Consider the following 16,522-nt stretch of genomic DNA (forward strand, 5'->3'; position numbering starts at 1 on the left):
ATATTTGTTTGTTCGATCCTTTGGTCAAGTGTAAAACAGTGCAGTTACCAGCATCTTAACCCAAGAGCCATATTACACATATCAGACACTGGACCATATATGCCAGGCATTACATTTTCATGACATTGGTTCTAAAATTCCTTCAAAGTCTTCCATTGGAAATAAGGAGACAATTAGGGGCTTGTCACCTTTCTTTTGTGGATCGAGACAATAATTTTCCTTTCAACCTAACTGAAATGCTAGTAAAAATAATCTGGCGTGACCATACAAAAAGGAGATTTTGCTATATGCCTACACACAGAAGCACACACACACACACAACATTACAAATTTGAAACTCACTTATATCAACATCCTTTAAGCACACACATGCAACACCAATGCAACTATGGTAAAAAAATAAAACACAAGAGGAAATTAAAACATCGTTTTTTATTATGTATGGTAAGCAGACTTAAGATAAGCAAGCACTCTCTTAGGCTCACGTTCATATGCACACCTCATTGCTAATGAAACCGATTAGAAGAAAGACCGAGATCTTTTCATTTTCTGTGTTGTGAATATCATTCTGATTGCTCCGATTGTTCATTTCCAGTCAGATTTGTGAAGTTTTACACCAAGATGAAATTACATTTTTCGTGCAGTTAGCCGGAGGATCATCTGCTCTGGGTCTGATATTTTATGTTTAATGTAATCATTTTCATTTCTGGAAGGGTCCTTTCACTTAGATATGCAGAACCCATATTCCTTTTTTCTGAGCACTGCTTGTTAGCAATGGCTGCATTTCAATATTGAGTTTTCCCAAAAGCCATGCTCTTTGCCTCTGGCTTTCAGTTAAATGTCGGTCTGCATTTTGATGTTTTCTGATCTCGCTCGCTGTTTTCTTGCTGAAATAGACCCTGACATGTGGCTGACGTGTCAATAACTTCCATGTCAGTGGCCTTTCCATTTGGTGACATTTTGATACACTGTTTCAAGATGTCGCTCCTAATCACCACTCAAACACAAGGCCACATTTGCTTGTCTTGTCAGATGGATGTTTAGCATTTACTTTTAAAAATGAAAAATCACTTTGGGCTTCATTATTACTACAACACAAATCCCGTTTGTAGCCAACCTGGAATTCAACTGTGCCAGTAATCAGGCTGGCACGTTTTTCCTGCACACTTTTGACCAGGGGTATCAAGGTACTGATCGGGCTGACATAAAACACACATTATAAGTTTGTGCATGTAGAATGTAGAAAGTAAGTGGCACTATCACCTTCTGAATAATGTGGTAAATGTGCAAATTGTAAATACCACCACCAGCAGTATTGTTATTTTAGGTGTGATAAATTACCATCAAGCAATCCTTGGACCCATATTAAGTTTTTAACAATTTTTTAGGGGTGAGGCTAGTTTTGCTTTTTTTTAAGAACATTTTCTTGTTTTGGAATATTTTATGATTGCAGATGTTTCGAGCAGGTTGATGTTTTACCAAGATGTGCTTTCTAACAGGCTGAAAAATAATCAGGCTTCGGTCAAACACTTTTGTGATCTCTTTGCACCAACGATATCTGAAAAGGTGCTGCATGACAGCAACCCGAGTGCATGGTGGTGTAATTTCCGCCACCTAATACAGACACTGGAAATTTACTCCAAAAGTGGGGTCATATTGTCAGTGTCCACATGTGTGTATCCCTAACATGCTGGGGATGTTTTTTCGAGAAGTTAGGAACGCAATTAAAGTTTGTCACTATTTCCATGGCTGTCATTCAGAGTGGAATGCATGCCACATTTTGAAATAGACTGGATACACCCCTCTTCTACACGTTGTGTCCTTATTCTCTGGACAGTAAGGGGACAGAGGTGAACATTTGCATCTCTAAATGTGAACCTGTTTGTGATCAACAGTAATCAGTGAGTGGATTGTGGTTCTTCCTCCTGGAGTTGTTCTAGGTGAGTTTACTCTACTGGTGAATTGCTCAGTAGAATCATGCAGTGTTTGTGCCTGACAAGGCTCCACTAGTGATACAGCTAGGAAAGTGACCTGTTTGAGTTCTCAATCCATGTACACCTTTGCTCCAGGAGCTGCCTCAGAAATAGTCTGAAATAGCCCTTGATAGAAACGGCTTCAATTGATCATGGCTTGGGCATACAACACAGATTTGACCAATTTTTCATTGGTTTGTTCCCACTGCAACAGTGATACTGCACAGATGCCAATGCTTATTTCTAGATACGATTGACCAAGAACATTAACCAAAAAACTAAACTTGTAGACTTAAGACTTCAGAGTGATTCCAGGTAGTTTGCTTAATGTTTTTTGTTTATTTATTTGTTTATCAAGACATTTTGTAAACAATTGTTAGATATCCAAAGGGCAGACATTGAGTGACGATTCCTGATTGGGGTAAAATGAGGTGCCAGTTTCTGCAGGTATAATGGGTATTAGCCAGAGTATGCTCTTTGGATAGTGCATAGGACTTTGAAGATGTTCCGGGCATTGATGGTACAAATACAGTGTTATATGGTTTGACGTGGTCCTTCTCACAAAGGTGAAGTCAAAATTTGGCAACCTGGTTCTGAAGTTTTTGAAGTCTGATAATGATTTTTGGTGGTCGGGTTAGATGATGTTACAGTAATTGAGACACACCACAATGCGTGAGTAGTAATCTTAGCTCTATAGTTTGTGTGGAGGAGAGGAAGGATTTTTTGAATGTGAGAGAGCTGCATGTTAACACCCTTGCCACAGTGTTGATCTGATGAGCACAAGACTCGCCAGGCTCATCACTTTGAGTTGGTGGAGGGTTGGTTACAAGGTTTGAGAACCGGATTCAGTAGCCACAGTTACTAGAATTTCAATGTTTGGATCCTTCATGTGCAGCACGTTCTCCTTCATCCAGTTGCGGTGCTGTAGCAATGTGATTTATGGTGGATTTGCTGACCTGTTGGCCAGTATGAATTAAATGTGTGTGTTTTAATGCATGTTTGGAAGATCACGTTTTGCTTCTCAAGGAGCTGATCCAAGTGGTGTTTCGAAATGTCGAAGAGACCGCATGTTCACTGGTTGGTATTCCATGAACCACTGTGGCATTTTCTATGTTTATTAGAGTAGTGGTAGAAATTCTATCACTGCAAGATTGCACACAATTTTCATCCATGGTGGCTGTGACAGTCATCGGAGTAAACACTTTAGGGGAGAAACTACAGCACAAATGTTGTACATCCCCTTCTTGGATAGTCGAATTTCCATCACTAAATGTGTGCACTGGAAATGTACACTGAAAGTGGGGGTGCATTGTTGGTGCCTGAATATCTAAGAACAGCTTTATCAAGACTTTGTGCCACCTGAAAAGGTGTTTACTTTCTATTCCAGAACAAGCACTCATGTGTTTTGGCACCAAGCCATATTTACCAAAATTGACAGGTAGAGCTTTGCATAAAAAAAATAATGCCCCGTGACGCAAGCACAAAGTTGGAGAAATATATTTATTCCCCCCCACGGTTCAGACATTGCATATCTGCTGCACTGTGCAGCACACATCTAATGCATGAAATGTTAAAAAAAAATGCCTATGCATAGGTCTTTTAACTGGAAGGTATATTTTCAGTACAAAATGTACGCTAGACACCAAGCTCATGCAAAGGTGTGTGCAAAGGTGTGTGAGTGGCACTAGGCAGTGTGTTTATAAGCCAACATAGAGGAATAGAGCATCAGCAGGCCATATATAGTAAATTTGACTCACACAGCTCTCTCCCCGTAAATAACACAGTGCAGCACTATGGGCTGTATGATATTTCAGTACGTCTGCCCCTGAGGTCTCTATAATATAATGAGAGTGTTTCCAAGCATATTAGGATCACTGTAAGTCCACCATCCTTTGCATGTGTGAAGTTCATGGGGAATACCTGTCCATGTGGGGAATCAGCCGCCCTATATCAGATGACTGATTCACCACCATTGTTGGCTGCATAAATGCCGCTCCTTAGTGGTGCAGTGAGAAGAATTTAATATGTTTTCCCATCATCCATCAAGGAGCAAAGAACCGGGTGGCATACTGCTGAAGGCCTGGATGGTGAATCTAATGATGTAATTATTAAATTCACCATCAAAGCCTTCAGCAGTCTAGCCACCCTATATTTTGTAGATTTTCGATTATTGATGTCCTCTGGATCAGCCATATTTTAGTATTAATGCCTTTTGAAGTTTTTAGTATTATTTCTATCCTTATGTTTTATGAAATCTTCGACTTTTTGGAACTGTTTTCAGATGTTTGCATTACTTGTCTTGTTTCAGTTTTGATTGCAAGTATGTTATCCATTTGATTAGTATTTTCTATGGTTTCTAAAGTTAATGTGTATCATGGGCGTATAAGGTTTATGTTGAAAATATTTGTACCTTGAGCTGATCAGGTGTTTTCAGAGTACGGGCTTGACCCCCTAGGGATTGGACCGGGACATATTCCAAAAACTAAGGTTTAATAGGAATTGAACGCTGCATGTTTTGTGTGGTTCACCTTACTGCTGCTCTACCAGTTGTTTGTGGCAGGGTGAGTTCCTTATTTCATGTGTGGTTTGGTATTTTGAGAGCTAATTTCTCCGACTTAGATAAAGAAATAGATCTCCGAGTTTGTTGAATACGTGGATTTATGTTTATGTTGACAGGGACTCAAAAAGGATTCCAGGGTAAGAATATGAGACAGTCAAAATGAGAAACACAATATTTTCGTCAGACGAATACTTGGGGAATCGCTGTTGCAATGTCCTTTTCTGAGGTACAAAATGTATTTTTCTGGTATAAGGTCCTGTCCATAAAGTAGTTAAGATGTACAATTAATTTCAATTTACTTTATCTAGAACACAATTCAGGACTCTAAAGTTCAGCTAAATCATTCAGCATTCTTTTTGCAAAACTGTGCCTTTCTTCCTTATTTGGTTGAGGCCTCTAATGCAAACTATCAGACTTTCAGGAACTCAAATATTTAACATTTGTCAAAGGTGAACTTTGAGACTAATCGGTCTGTGGCTGGGTACAGTCCGAATAGCACGCTTTACGGATCTATACATGTAAGGGACGCCGAGTCAAAGAGACATTAATAACACCGCGTGAAACACAGACTAAAACACAGATGAAGGGCAGCTTTTTCTAAAGTGTATCTTAAAGGTATATAGGAGGATGGGAAGATCTGAGGAGCTTATTTGCAGGTATCAGATATGGATTTGCAGTGAAAGTGGTGCGCATCTGAGGGCGCTTTGAAAGATGCAGGCATCCCGTCTGGCGGAAGTGAAGTTCGCCCACGGTGAGGATCTGTGCGCCCTCTTTGGAAGTTTTCACCAGCTGTTTTTTAAAGCTCGAACCCTGGGGTTTCAGGAATAAAGCACTCGCAGCACAAAGGTTCATCAAATCCTCAATGCATAAAATAAAGCTCTTAGAAGTTGCATTTCTGAAGTGTTTGTTCTGTGTTTCAGAAGCCATTTAAAATGTACCGGGTCTCATGCCGTAGATCAGTCAGTCAAAGCTTGCTGCATCATTGTGGCACAGAGAAGCTTTGACCTTTTTCGTGATCTGTTGTTTTAACTCAACAAGTGATGTTATTCTTCAGAACTCTTTGATAAGAGGAAGGGTAAGATTTCAGAAAATAGAACTCATCACAAAATGACCACTAAATACCAATTCCTAACTAAGGAACTATCCTTGATGTGTAACATCCAAAGGAAGCCTCCAATAGTAGGTCAATAATAACAATTCTACAGCATGTTTATGCATGCACTGTGTCACACTGAAGCAAAATATACATTAGTAGAAACTAAAGGCCTGATTCACAAGGGTAAATTTACACTTTAGGGTAAGTTTGCAATATTTGCCATTCACAAACAAATGTTATGACTCTGAGTAGTATCTTTATGATTGCAGAGCCCACACACTCGTGGCAGAGACTGCGCCCATAAAAAAAGATATGCCTGTCCCATCTTTTCATTTGGTGATTTCCAACCATCGCAAATGGCATTGGCTACACCCAAAGCGTTTTGGGTAGAGCACCTTGATCATGGGTGGTCTATCTTATCTTATCTTATCTTATCTTATCTTATCTTATCTTATCTTATCTTATCTTATCTTATCTTATCTTATCTTATCTTATCTTATCTTATCTTATCTTATCTTATCTTTCTACCTATCTACCTGCCATCGCTAATATTTATGTACTATAACTGGAAAATGTGTTTTTCGAATTTAAACATCAGTTCTTATCTTTAACACATAACTATAACATCAATTTAACCTTGATTTTTTTCAGTGAATTTCTGTTTTTCTTTTACTGTACATCATCGTACAGTTAAAGAATAATTTTTTTATACTTACATATTTATATTTATCTTAGTAATATAGTGGTAGTCAATATCATGGCGGTAATATGTTTAAAGGATATCATTCTGACCTCGATATTGTGGTGAAACACAAATTTTGATTAATATTTGGAAAGAAAATCCTTAGTTGTATTCTCAGTGTGATAGACCTATTTAATGCCCTCACTAAAATTCCTAGTGTTAGAATTGGGGATCCCTAGTTTGCAGAGGTAGGTACCTTTGTCCAATTAGGGACCCTTGCTTCTAGGCAAGGTATGGGGATTACACACTTTGGATAACGCCTGCTCACCCCCTTGATAGCGTGGCACGAGCAGACAGGCTTATCCCAAAGGCAATGTGTAAAGTATTTGTATTTAAAATGCACAGTAACACAGTAAAAACACCACAAATGGACACCACAGCAGTTTAGAAAAAGAAAGTATCTTTATCTAAACCACATAAGACCAAAACAACACAAATCCAACATACATAAATCAAAATAGAACTTGAAAACAGTCACTTGCGGAATTAGCACTTGTAGAAGCAAATAGCTCCACCTGGGGCTATTACTTTGGTGCGACTGCGAGGTGCATAAAGTTGGGCATGGAGTCACTTGGTCCCCTAAACAACATTACCTTGGAAAATGAAGTTTATGGACGATGCATGGCGCTGTGGAGGTATGGCGTTGGTGCTGAAGTCGAGGCCGGTTCCCTGGTTGCGACGGGGGAGGTGAGGTGTCGTTTTTGTCAGGAGGCAACATGTTGAGACCAGGACAGGGGAAGACAGCGGCTAAGGGGGTGAGGTGTCGGTTCCGGTGAGGTGGTGCGAAGTCGAAGAGTTCTTGAAGTCACCCTCATCAGTTATCGGCTCCGCGATAACGGGATGCAGGTGCTGGTGGTAACGGCGTCGGTGCGAGCACTGGCCTTGGGAAGTCCAATAACTGCAGGTGTCGAAAGGGTGATGGAGCTGCAGTTCAGGCGGGCGGTGCATCGTCCACTTCACTAGCGGTGCCCCTGACCTTGGTGCAGATAGAGGCATCACTGGTGGCGTCACTGACGGAATCAGAGTTGTTTTTTCTTACTTTCCTTAAGTTTCTTCCAGCTCCCAACAGCAGGAATAATCTCCAGAGGTCCAAACCTGGAATTGACACATCCTGGCAGGTCAGAACTCCCAGCAGTGGAGTTCTGGGGAGCTTTTAGTGAAGTCTTTGTGTTCCTGATAATTCAGAACAGGAGGCCAGCACACACAAGCTCTTGAAGATTCTTCTTCAAGCAGATTCGTAGCAAAGTTCCAGTCTTTGTCCTCTTCCTTGGCAGAAGTAGCAACTACAGGCCAACCCAGCAAAGTACACAGCAAAGGGGCAGTACTCTTCCTTACAGCTCTCCAGCTCTTCTCCTTGGCAAAAGGTTCCTCTTGAGTCCAGAAGTGATCTATGTCTCTGGGGTTTAAGATCCACTACTTATAATTCATTTTGTCTTTGTTCTCTTTGTGGCAAGGGTCTCCAAGCCCAGTCCAAAACAGTTCTAGCCTCTTTAGGGCAGCATCACTTCAAGAGGTGGAGACAGCATTGTTCAGAGGAGACTTCTAATTCAGGTGTAAGTGAAATTCCTCCCACCACTCTACATGTCGCCATGGCATATTCAGCTCAGCTCTGAGTCACCCAGGAAAGGCAGTACATATCTCAAGCCCCCCCTCCCTAATGGCTGTCTACAGTGAATGCACATCCCAGGCCCCTGTCACTCTAAAACCAGACAGTCAATACACAAACCAGCAGAAGCACCCATAATGGTTAAAGAGGAAAATGCCTACTTTCTAAAAGTGGCATTTCAAAACACATAATTTAAAAAGCATCTTTACTAAAAGATGTTTTTTTAAATTCTGAGTTCAGACAGCCTAAACTCAATTTCTCTATCTTGTCCCAATTGAAAGTTATGTTTGTAAGATGTTACAAAGTAACTCCCATGTTAGACTATGGGACAGATAGTCTTTCAATAGTGAAAAACGAAATTGGCAGGATTTCACTATCATGTCACACACACTAGTACATGCCCTACCTTTCACATACACTGCACCCTATCCATGAGGGTACGTTGGGCCTACCTAAGGGTTGTCTTGCATGTAAGGAAAGAGAAGGTTAGGGCCTGGCAAGTGGTTGCACGGGCCAGATAGACATGGCAGTAAAAACTGCATGCATACACTGCAGTGGCAGGTCTGAGATACAGTTGAAAGGCTACTTGTGTGGGTGGCACAATCAGTGCTGCAGGCCCACTAGTAGCATTTGATTTACAAGCCCTGGGCACACTCAGTGCACTTTACTAGGGGCTTAGCTGTGAATCAAATATGCTAATCATGGATAACCAATCATGATAACAATTTACACAGGGAGCACGTGCACCTTGACACTGATCAGTAGTGGCAAAGTGCCCAAAGCATCTAAGCCAACAAAAACGACATCCAGCACAGCATCAGAAATACCATCAGGGGATGTCTGGGGGGTCCAGAGTGCTGCTGTCAGGGGGCGCACTGACAGGGTGCCAACTTTTAGATGGCGCCCTGTCAGTGCACCTCCTGAGAGCTTCTTTGCTTTTGCACCCATGTTCATAATACCAGGGGGGCGCAGAGGCAAATGAGGGAACGCCCTCTGAAGATAGCACTGGCACTTCAAGTGCGCCAGCGCTATCAGCATTATAGAAGGGGACGCACATGTGTCTGCGTCCCCTTCTGTAATACTAAACTGCTGTGGGGGCACCCTAAGCGGGCACAAATGCCTATTGCGCCCCCGGGGCACTTTCATTATACAGCCCCTAGTGGTCCTGGTACCAATATAGTTTGTGGACTTTAACAAACCGTTTGTTTATTAGTGGACTACTAGGCACACTCCTTTAGCTTTATTTTTTATGGTTGTGGGTGTTTCCAAACACTAGGGCCACAAACAGTAAGCGTTACTAAGGTTTACCAAATCACAGTGCTTGTATTGATTGTGGGTAGCAATTAATCACAATTTTTGTATTGGTTACTGAAATTCCTTAATGTTACACTATTTTGCAATTTTATTGTTGTAGTACATTGCATTCATTGCAGAAATCTATGGATATTCATGATTATTTAGTGATTATGATCTGCATATCATGTGGATGGCAAGTGGCTATAGTTTTATTGGCTGTTAAGGTAAGGAAAGTCTATTTTACAGATTTCTCTCTGGAATTTCTTTTTTTACACTCCCGTAAAGCCTGATGATTGACTTCTAATGCAGGTAATATTTTTGGTTAGTCTCACCCCACAGTATTCTGATCCATATCTGCTAATGCACACAGGCACAAAATGGTGACATGCACCGTCTTCAAAGAAATAGAGTTTCTGGAGTGCAGTAAGTGTATGCAGCACATCAATCTACTCTTTGAGAAACTTTGAGAAGTTTATGTCAGAGGGCCTTTAGCCCACAAAGTAGCATAAGTTCCCAGTGGGAACATGTGGAAGGTGGTCCATCACCATACACTCTCCACAAAGCAGATGCATGGTCACTGTGTGTTTCAGTTGGAATCTCTATGTTGAAATGGCCTCATATGTGAAGTAGTAATGCACTCACCAAAATGGGGATTCCCTACTTTATGTATACGCTTTTCGAAAATTTTGATACCAAAACCTTGGTGTCTTAATTTTGTTATTGGTAGCACATGTTACAATATTAACTGACATGATTGGGGTACTGGGATTGTTCTTTGAAATGGTGTTCATAATCTTCAGTCCAGATAACTAGCGCTATGCAGGCCGCAACATATAGCTGACTTACCATAACCCCTTGGCAGTCAGAACCCATGAATTATTTGAGTCATTTTTAATTGCCATAGCTGAAGGCTTTGCCACAGTTGTTGTTCCTTACATCATGTCTATGTTTAATATTGTACAGATGAAATGTGAAGTTTTTAAGCTATCATATAAAATATTAAACCACAGGTTCCTGTAGTGCTTCATTTGTAGAAGAATAAGTGCCAGGCTCAAAGTTTTGCTCAGATGCCTGTGGCTGGCTCAATCAAAAGTCAGCCATGTCAAATACCAAGCTTGAGTAGTCTTGGCTCTACCTCTGTCCTCTTTCCAACACCACCAGATACTTGCTTCCCTTTTATCTTACTAATTCAGGTTCCTCTTCATCTCTGCTTTCTTTCTTTGTCACTATTTTTCCATCTTTCTTTCTCATGATTTTCCCTTTTGTGCTATTGTTCTTTTTTGCTCTGGGTCAAAGTCGGCTGAGGAAGTCTGTCTGTCCCCAAAAATGAGTACCGGTGGGCCCAACCACCAACCACATGCTCAAATCCGACACCGAGTCCCTGTATCTCAGTGACATGAGGTACCCTCCTTACTCTGCCTGAAGAGAGATTGGGTGTCAGCAATACATCTGTAAAACAATGAGTATGTTGTGTAAAATACTAAAATATATGTGGGTAATAGTACACCTACTGTATGTTTTAAGGGTATTGTAAGTCACTGATGAGGTTTTTGACCATATGGAGGAACGAGTGTGCATTCCTTCATGAGGTCAAGGAAATTTGAGGCTTTGCAACCTCAAAAAGGCAAGTTGAAGAGATCAAAGGACATGTTGGGAGTCAGAAATTATGTATTAATTAATTATTAATTACTTGCAAAATACCTTTTGCCACTAATTAAGAATTAGAACAAGAAGGGGTATTAAAGGGGTATTAAATAAACACCCCGCGTGTACTTATTATTATTAAGGATTTGTAGAGCTCATGGCTGCCCTAATTCTTCTCAGCGCTAAGTGGTCAGAAGCTGAATATGGGCTAACCATATATTAGAGATGTTGCGTGAACAGCTAGGTCTTGATCTCTTTGCGGAACTGTAGTTCTTTGTCTATCAATCTGTATTCCAGCAGCAAGGCGTTCCAGAGTTTGGGAGCAAGGTGGGAGAAAGATCTTCCTCCCCGTCTCTCCCTCCTGGCCTTTGTTTATTTTAGACGTTCCTCCATGCTGGATTGTAGCTGCCTCTTTGGGATGTAGGGAGATAGTAGCCTCACAATTTTTTGGGGACCTCTATAATAGCGTGCTTTATGGGTAATGACCAGTACTTTAAATTTCATTCTGGCTTCTACCGGTAGCCAATGGAGTCCAATTAGATGCTTTTTTACTGGCTCCCATGCAGGAACGTTGCACAGTAGCCTTGCAGCTGCATTTTGAACCATCTGCATCCTGCGGGTGACATTTTTAGGTGCCCTCAGAAACAGTGAGTTTCCATAGTCTAGTCATGAAGTAACCAGTGAGTGGACCACCGTCTTCCTGAGCTGTGTGAGAATTCTATCTAGAATTACTTCCAAGACACAATTGTGGTCACAAACTAATGATGAATACTGACCTGTCAGATCGAGTTGTAGGCATTCGCACAGTGACTGATAGTTTGCACTGCTTGAATGATGGCTGCTGGAACTGGGAGAGCAATCAATTGTACATGATAAAGCGACATGTTGCCACGGATGCCATTTACAGAATGCCAGCTTTTATTTTTGAAAGCTGCCCCTTTTAGAACTTATTTTGGCATATAGTCTGTTGTCCATCCTGACAGCCATTCCTGCTTTAACCACCATTTGCAGGGCGTCACAAATTAATAAAACATGGCTAGAGTTTGTGACTTCCTCCGAATGACAATTTTCACTGCTAATAATTAGCAAATAAATCATAGCACAACATTAAGGTGGGGTAGCAAAACATTTGGTCTGTAAAAGTAAAATCACCAACCACTTTGCAACCCTAGCTTTGTTCATCGAGCTCTAATTTTGAAGAAACAATGGTGGAGATAGAGGGCAGGCTACACCAGAGGGGATACTGCAAGATCCGAAATAAAATACCTAGAGCATGAGATACATATGTTATACTTTGAACAAAAAGGTTACAATGACAACCTTAAATAAAATGTGTATTTTAAGTTTTTCACGGCAATGCTGTCTTCCACATGCCATTACTGGGTAGGGAGGCTACTCTACGTGTTTTCAAGCACCCTAGGGAAAAGAATATGGCCCAGCGCTTAATTTGAGACAGTAATTTCCAGTGCTCAGCACCAGCATTTAATTGTTAGCACTGGCTCTAGTGACAGTCCATCACATAGTGGCACTGTCTGTCAAATTTTGAGATGACTACAACACCAGTGTTCAATGAGACAATTTAGATTAAAAATAAATAATACCTGCCGTTCACACCATTATTTTAGTTTTGGGTGGCCTGGAGTAGTCCGAATTGGCACACTTGTATGAGTGCAATTGTTAGTAGTGATGGCACTGTCACTGGCCGAGTGCTCTGAAAGGCACTTAGTGGTGCAGGCTGCAGTGGCCTCGAGAGAAGAGCCCTGGCACTTACCTTATTTTTTTTTTTGCATAGTTTTATATAGCGCGAACTTGACCCGAATTGGGTATCGGAGCGCCTTACATGGCACCAGTTACGTTACATGAGGACACACATTCATTTTTGTTAGGCACGGGGAGATTAAGTGATTTGCCCAGAATCACAGGATGTTCAGCATCATTGCCGAGACTCAAACCCAGTTCCCCAGATTCGAGGTCGACCGCTCTTTTAGGCCAACTCCTCTCCCCAATTTATTACAAATGAACCACTGGTGTGGCCTGATTGCTGGCTAATGAAGCCTCCTGTGAACAGAATTAGGTTTGGGTGGTCCTCTTAATTGGAGATGTAATCCTCCTGTGAGGAGGACCAATATGATTGAGTTCTCAGTGTGCACTGGTCGTGGGTAGTTTTGACCTGCATTCAGTGCACAATCCCACTTTAGGTACATATCTATCTTTTCTTAGATTTCTGTTTTCTTTCCTTTTTTTACGTTTTCTGTTTTATTGTTTTGAGTTTTTTTCAGTTGTTTATTATTGATGTGTTGATCATGACCAATAAGTGCAGTTTACCTTGTTTGACTGTATTGTTAAAAATGCATAATAATCATGTATTATGAAATAAGTTCCTAGCTTTAACATTAACTGTTCCTAAAGTAATTCTGTGCCATGCTTAAATAAAATCACTTCCCTGTGAGCATGACAATAGATTTATTTACTGGGTTGTACATTCAGCAGTATTACTTTCTTGTGATGAAGTTAAGCTTTGTGTTTTTGTTAATCTTTCAATTATTCATTGATAGGTTTTTTGAATATTTTCCTGCGCCTAAAGGGACAAACTTCATTAGAAAATCCAATATGGTCTATGAAGGGAAACAAAGGCGAGAACTGGAAACAGGCACATGTTAACATACATCCAACCACATCATTTCAGGTAGGAAATGAACTGTATATATATATTATATATTGTAGTGGCTTCAAACATAAATGACTACATTCAATTATGCAGCCTATATCAATGTACACTAATGAACAAAATCAAAATAACCCTTTTCAAATGGCAATTGCGGGAAATTCACAAAAGGCATTTTGAGTTATAAGTGCGCATTTGCGAATGAACATGCCTTCATTTACTCCTGCCAATAATTCATAAAATGAATCCTGTAATACTGCATATTTCTCTAGTACGCCCAGGAGCGTAATGGAGGCCCCCGTAGCCTCTGAAGGTGGTGGGATGCCTCTAGAGTTTCTTGTTTGGAAGGGGGGGCCCTCACCCTCTAAGTCATGCCTTTGCATTTGTTGCAGAATGCGTGCAATGCAGGGAATAGGATATAGTTAAACGCTCTGAAAATCCACCCTGCTTTCCTCAGCAGGCCCCTGCAGCTCAGGGGGGTCCACATTGAGCCCAAGACCAATGAACGTCTATGCAATCTGGGAAACTCCGGGGTCCCTCATCACAATGTGCGGGGGGGGGGGGACATCATTTTGCATATTGACACTGAGTACGTCATAGTAATTCCCATTCAAGGGGAGAGATTTGGGTGATCGAGGACTGGTTTGCCTTACAATTCTGTGGGAACCTACAAACTTGTGAACTTATGGCACTTCACAAGCTCCTAAGTAACCCTTTCCCACTCTGGTTACAGCCCGAGCTTTAGTCCCACATAGGACTGGACTAACTCCCCTGCCAGTGGGGAAGGGGGATGGATCACCCCATACACAGTGAGGAGGTAGGGAAAGGGTTTTCTGTACATGAAAAATATTTCCCTCTGCAGAAACTAAAGAAATAAAATGTGCATTCGCTCATGGGGATGCATTTCATCTCTGTGCAGTTGTGCACTGTGTGCAATTATGCATTGGGGAAAGAGCAAGGCACAAAAATGTCACATGATATATTGTGCACATTGTGCAGGTCACCAAGTGTATTAAAACGTGCAAAAATGTATAAGTATATGCTCAGTAGGCAAACTCTGCACATACTTTTACACTTTGTTTCTGATTCGGGCCTAGAAAGTGCAGGAAAAATGCATAAATTTTAAGAGAAATGTTACCTTCAATGTAATTACGACTTTTGAAACATTTTCAAACTTAAAACAGTTTCAAAGTTAGTTTTCAAATTCACTTCTTGTTAACAGATAAATGTGCTGGAGCAGAAGAGCTCACTCTAGGAGGTGAGTGATAAATAAAGATTAGATTTGGAAGTGGTTTTGTCCAATATGTTCAAAAGCAATATTGTAGAAGTGATGGATGTGAATCCTTAACTGTCTTCACATATGACAAATGTCTGCAGCAGGGACTGACGCTCCCATGCTCTAGAAAAATTGAGGACCTTTCAGGAAGATTAATACTGTATGTATGTTTCAGTTAACAGCGAATGCAATTGAAGCACAACGTGCAATTGAGGTACTCAGAGAAAGGCAGTTGCATATAATATAAGCCAAGTTTACTTAAAAATAACACATAGCAGATGGGCCTGTAGATGGTCATTATTTAGGTTTTACCGGCACAGCACTTGTACCGTGCTTGTGAAATCTCTTGTATTTAATGTATCTTAAAAAGGGGCTTCTTATCAGTTCCCATCACCGAATTACTGTGTTCATTCGCTTTTGTGTGGAATTCTTTTTTGTTAATGTCCTCTGGCTGAATGCATTTATGCTTCTACTAAAGCTGGTCACACTGTTTAAGCCCCATTCACTGTCAAGGTAAGATCTCTTCCCTCAGAAAAGGCAGACAGCTGCTAACAGTATGCTGGAATGCTTGCTTTTTATTACTTAGCTGTATAAAGCAGATCCTTTAGCCTTAGAACGTTTGTGGCGTTTCCTATTCATGCCTCAGTACCTTTCTTTGTACTTTGTAGGCATTATCAGATAGATTTTTTCAACTTAATCTATGTGGTCATTATACAGGAGATACGCTATATTTTACTACTGAACAGACAGCCACGTGTGCAGTTACCTTGCAGAAAACAGGTTCATGATTTGAATGGTGCAGCAGGTGCAGTAGCACCGGGCCCAAAAGTTGTCAGCTCTCCTCCAAAAATATAATATTGCTATATTTGACCACTAAACAGGCAGTCACAATTGCAGTTACCTTCTTGCAGTTAAAAGGGACTTGATTTGAATGGTGCGGCAGGGGCAGTGCCACAGGAGCCAAAAGTTGTCATAACTCCTTTAAACACCTAATATTGCTATATTTTACAACTAAACAGGCAGTCACAAGTGCAGTTACCTTTCAGGCACTAGGATCATAATTTGAATGGTGCACCAGGTGCAGTGGCACCGGGTCCAAACGTTATCAGAACTCCTCTAAACACCTAACATTTATTATATTTTACTGCTACACAGGCAGTCACAATTGCAGTTAATATTTAACTACTAAATAGGCAGTCACAGGTGCAGTTACCTTGCAGGCACTAGGGTCATGAGTTCAATGGTGCAGCAGATGCAGGGACACCAGGGCCCAAAGCTCTAGAAACCCCTCTAAAGACCAAATATTGCAATATTTTACAACTAAACAGGCAGTCACAAGTAAGTATTTCCTTACAAGCAATAGGATCATGCGTTGAACGGTGCAGCAGGTGCAATGGCACCGGGCCAAAAGTTGTCAAAACGCCTCTAAACACCAAATATTGCTAGAATTTACTACTAAACAGACAGTTACAAATGTAGTTATCTTGCAGGCACTAGGGGCATGATTTGAATGGTGCAGCAGGTGCAGTGGCACTGGGCCCAAAAGTTGTCAGAACTCCTCAAAACACATAACATTGCTATTAAAACAATTAATTCTATTATTTCCTTCTTTCATTTCATTTTTCAAAAAGGTGCTATTACTTACTCACACTAAACCACTAGAA

The 16,522-nt window shown here is 40.9% G+C and overlaps 1 protein-coding gene across 5 annotated transcripts in view; it reads left to right on the top strand.

Annotated features, from left to right (window-relative positions):
* The window catches only part of MDGA2 (MAM domain containing glycosylphosphatidylinositol anchor 2), a 1,462,473-nt gene that overhangs the window by 1,434,592 nt on the left and 11,359 nt on the right, over window positions 1-16,522 (top strand). For all 5 annotated transcript variants that reach the window (XM_085627023.1, XM_085627026.1, XM_085627025.1 and 2 more), the window contains one exon: window positions 13,473-13,603. In XM_085627023.1, the coding sequence (XP_085483149.1) occupies window positions 13,473-13,603 (131 nt within the window). The remainder of the gene's footprint in view (window positions 1-13,472; window positions 13,604-16,522) is intronic.

This window comes from Triturus cristatus, chromosome 9, assembly GCF_964204655.1.
Source record: "Triturus cristatus chromosome 9, aTriCri1.1, whole genome shotgun sequence".
Classification (NCBI taxonomy): domain Eukaryota; kingdom Metazoa; phylum Chordata; class Amphibia; order Caudata; family Salamandridae; genus Triturus; species Triturus cristatus.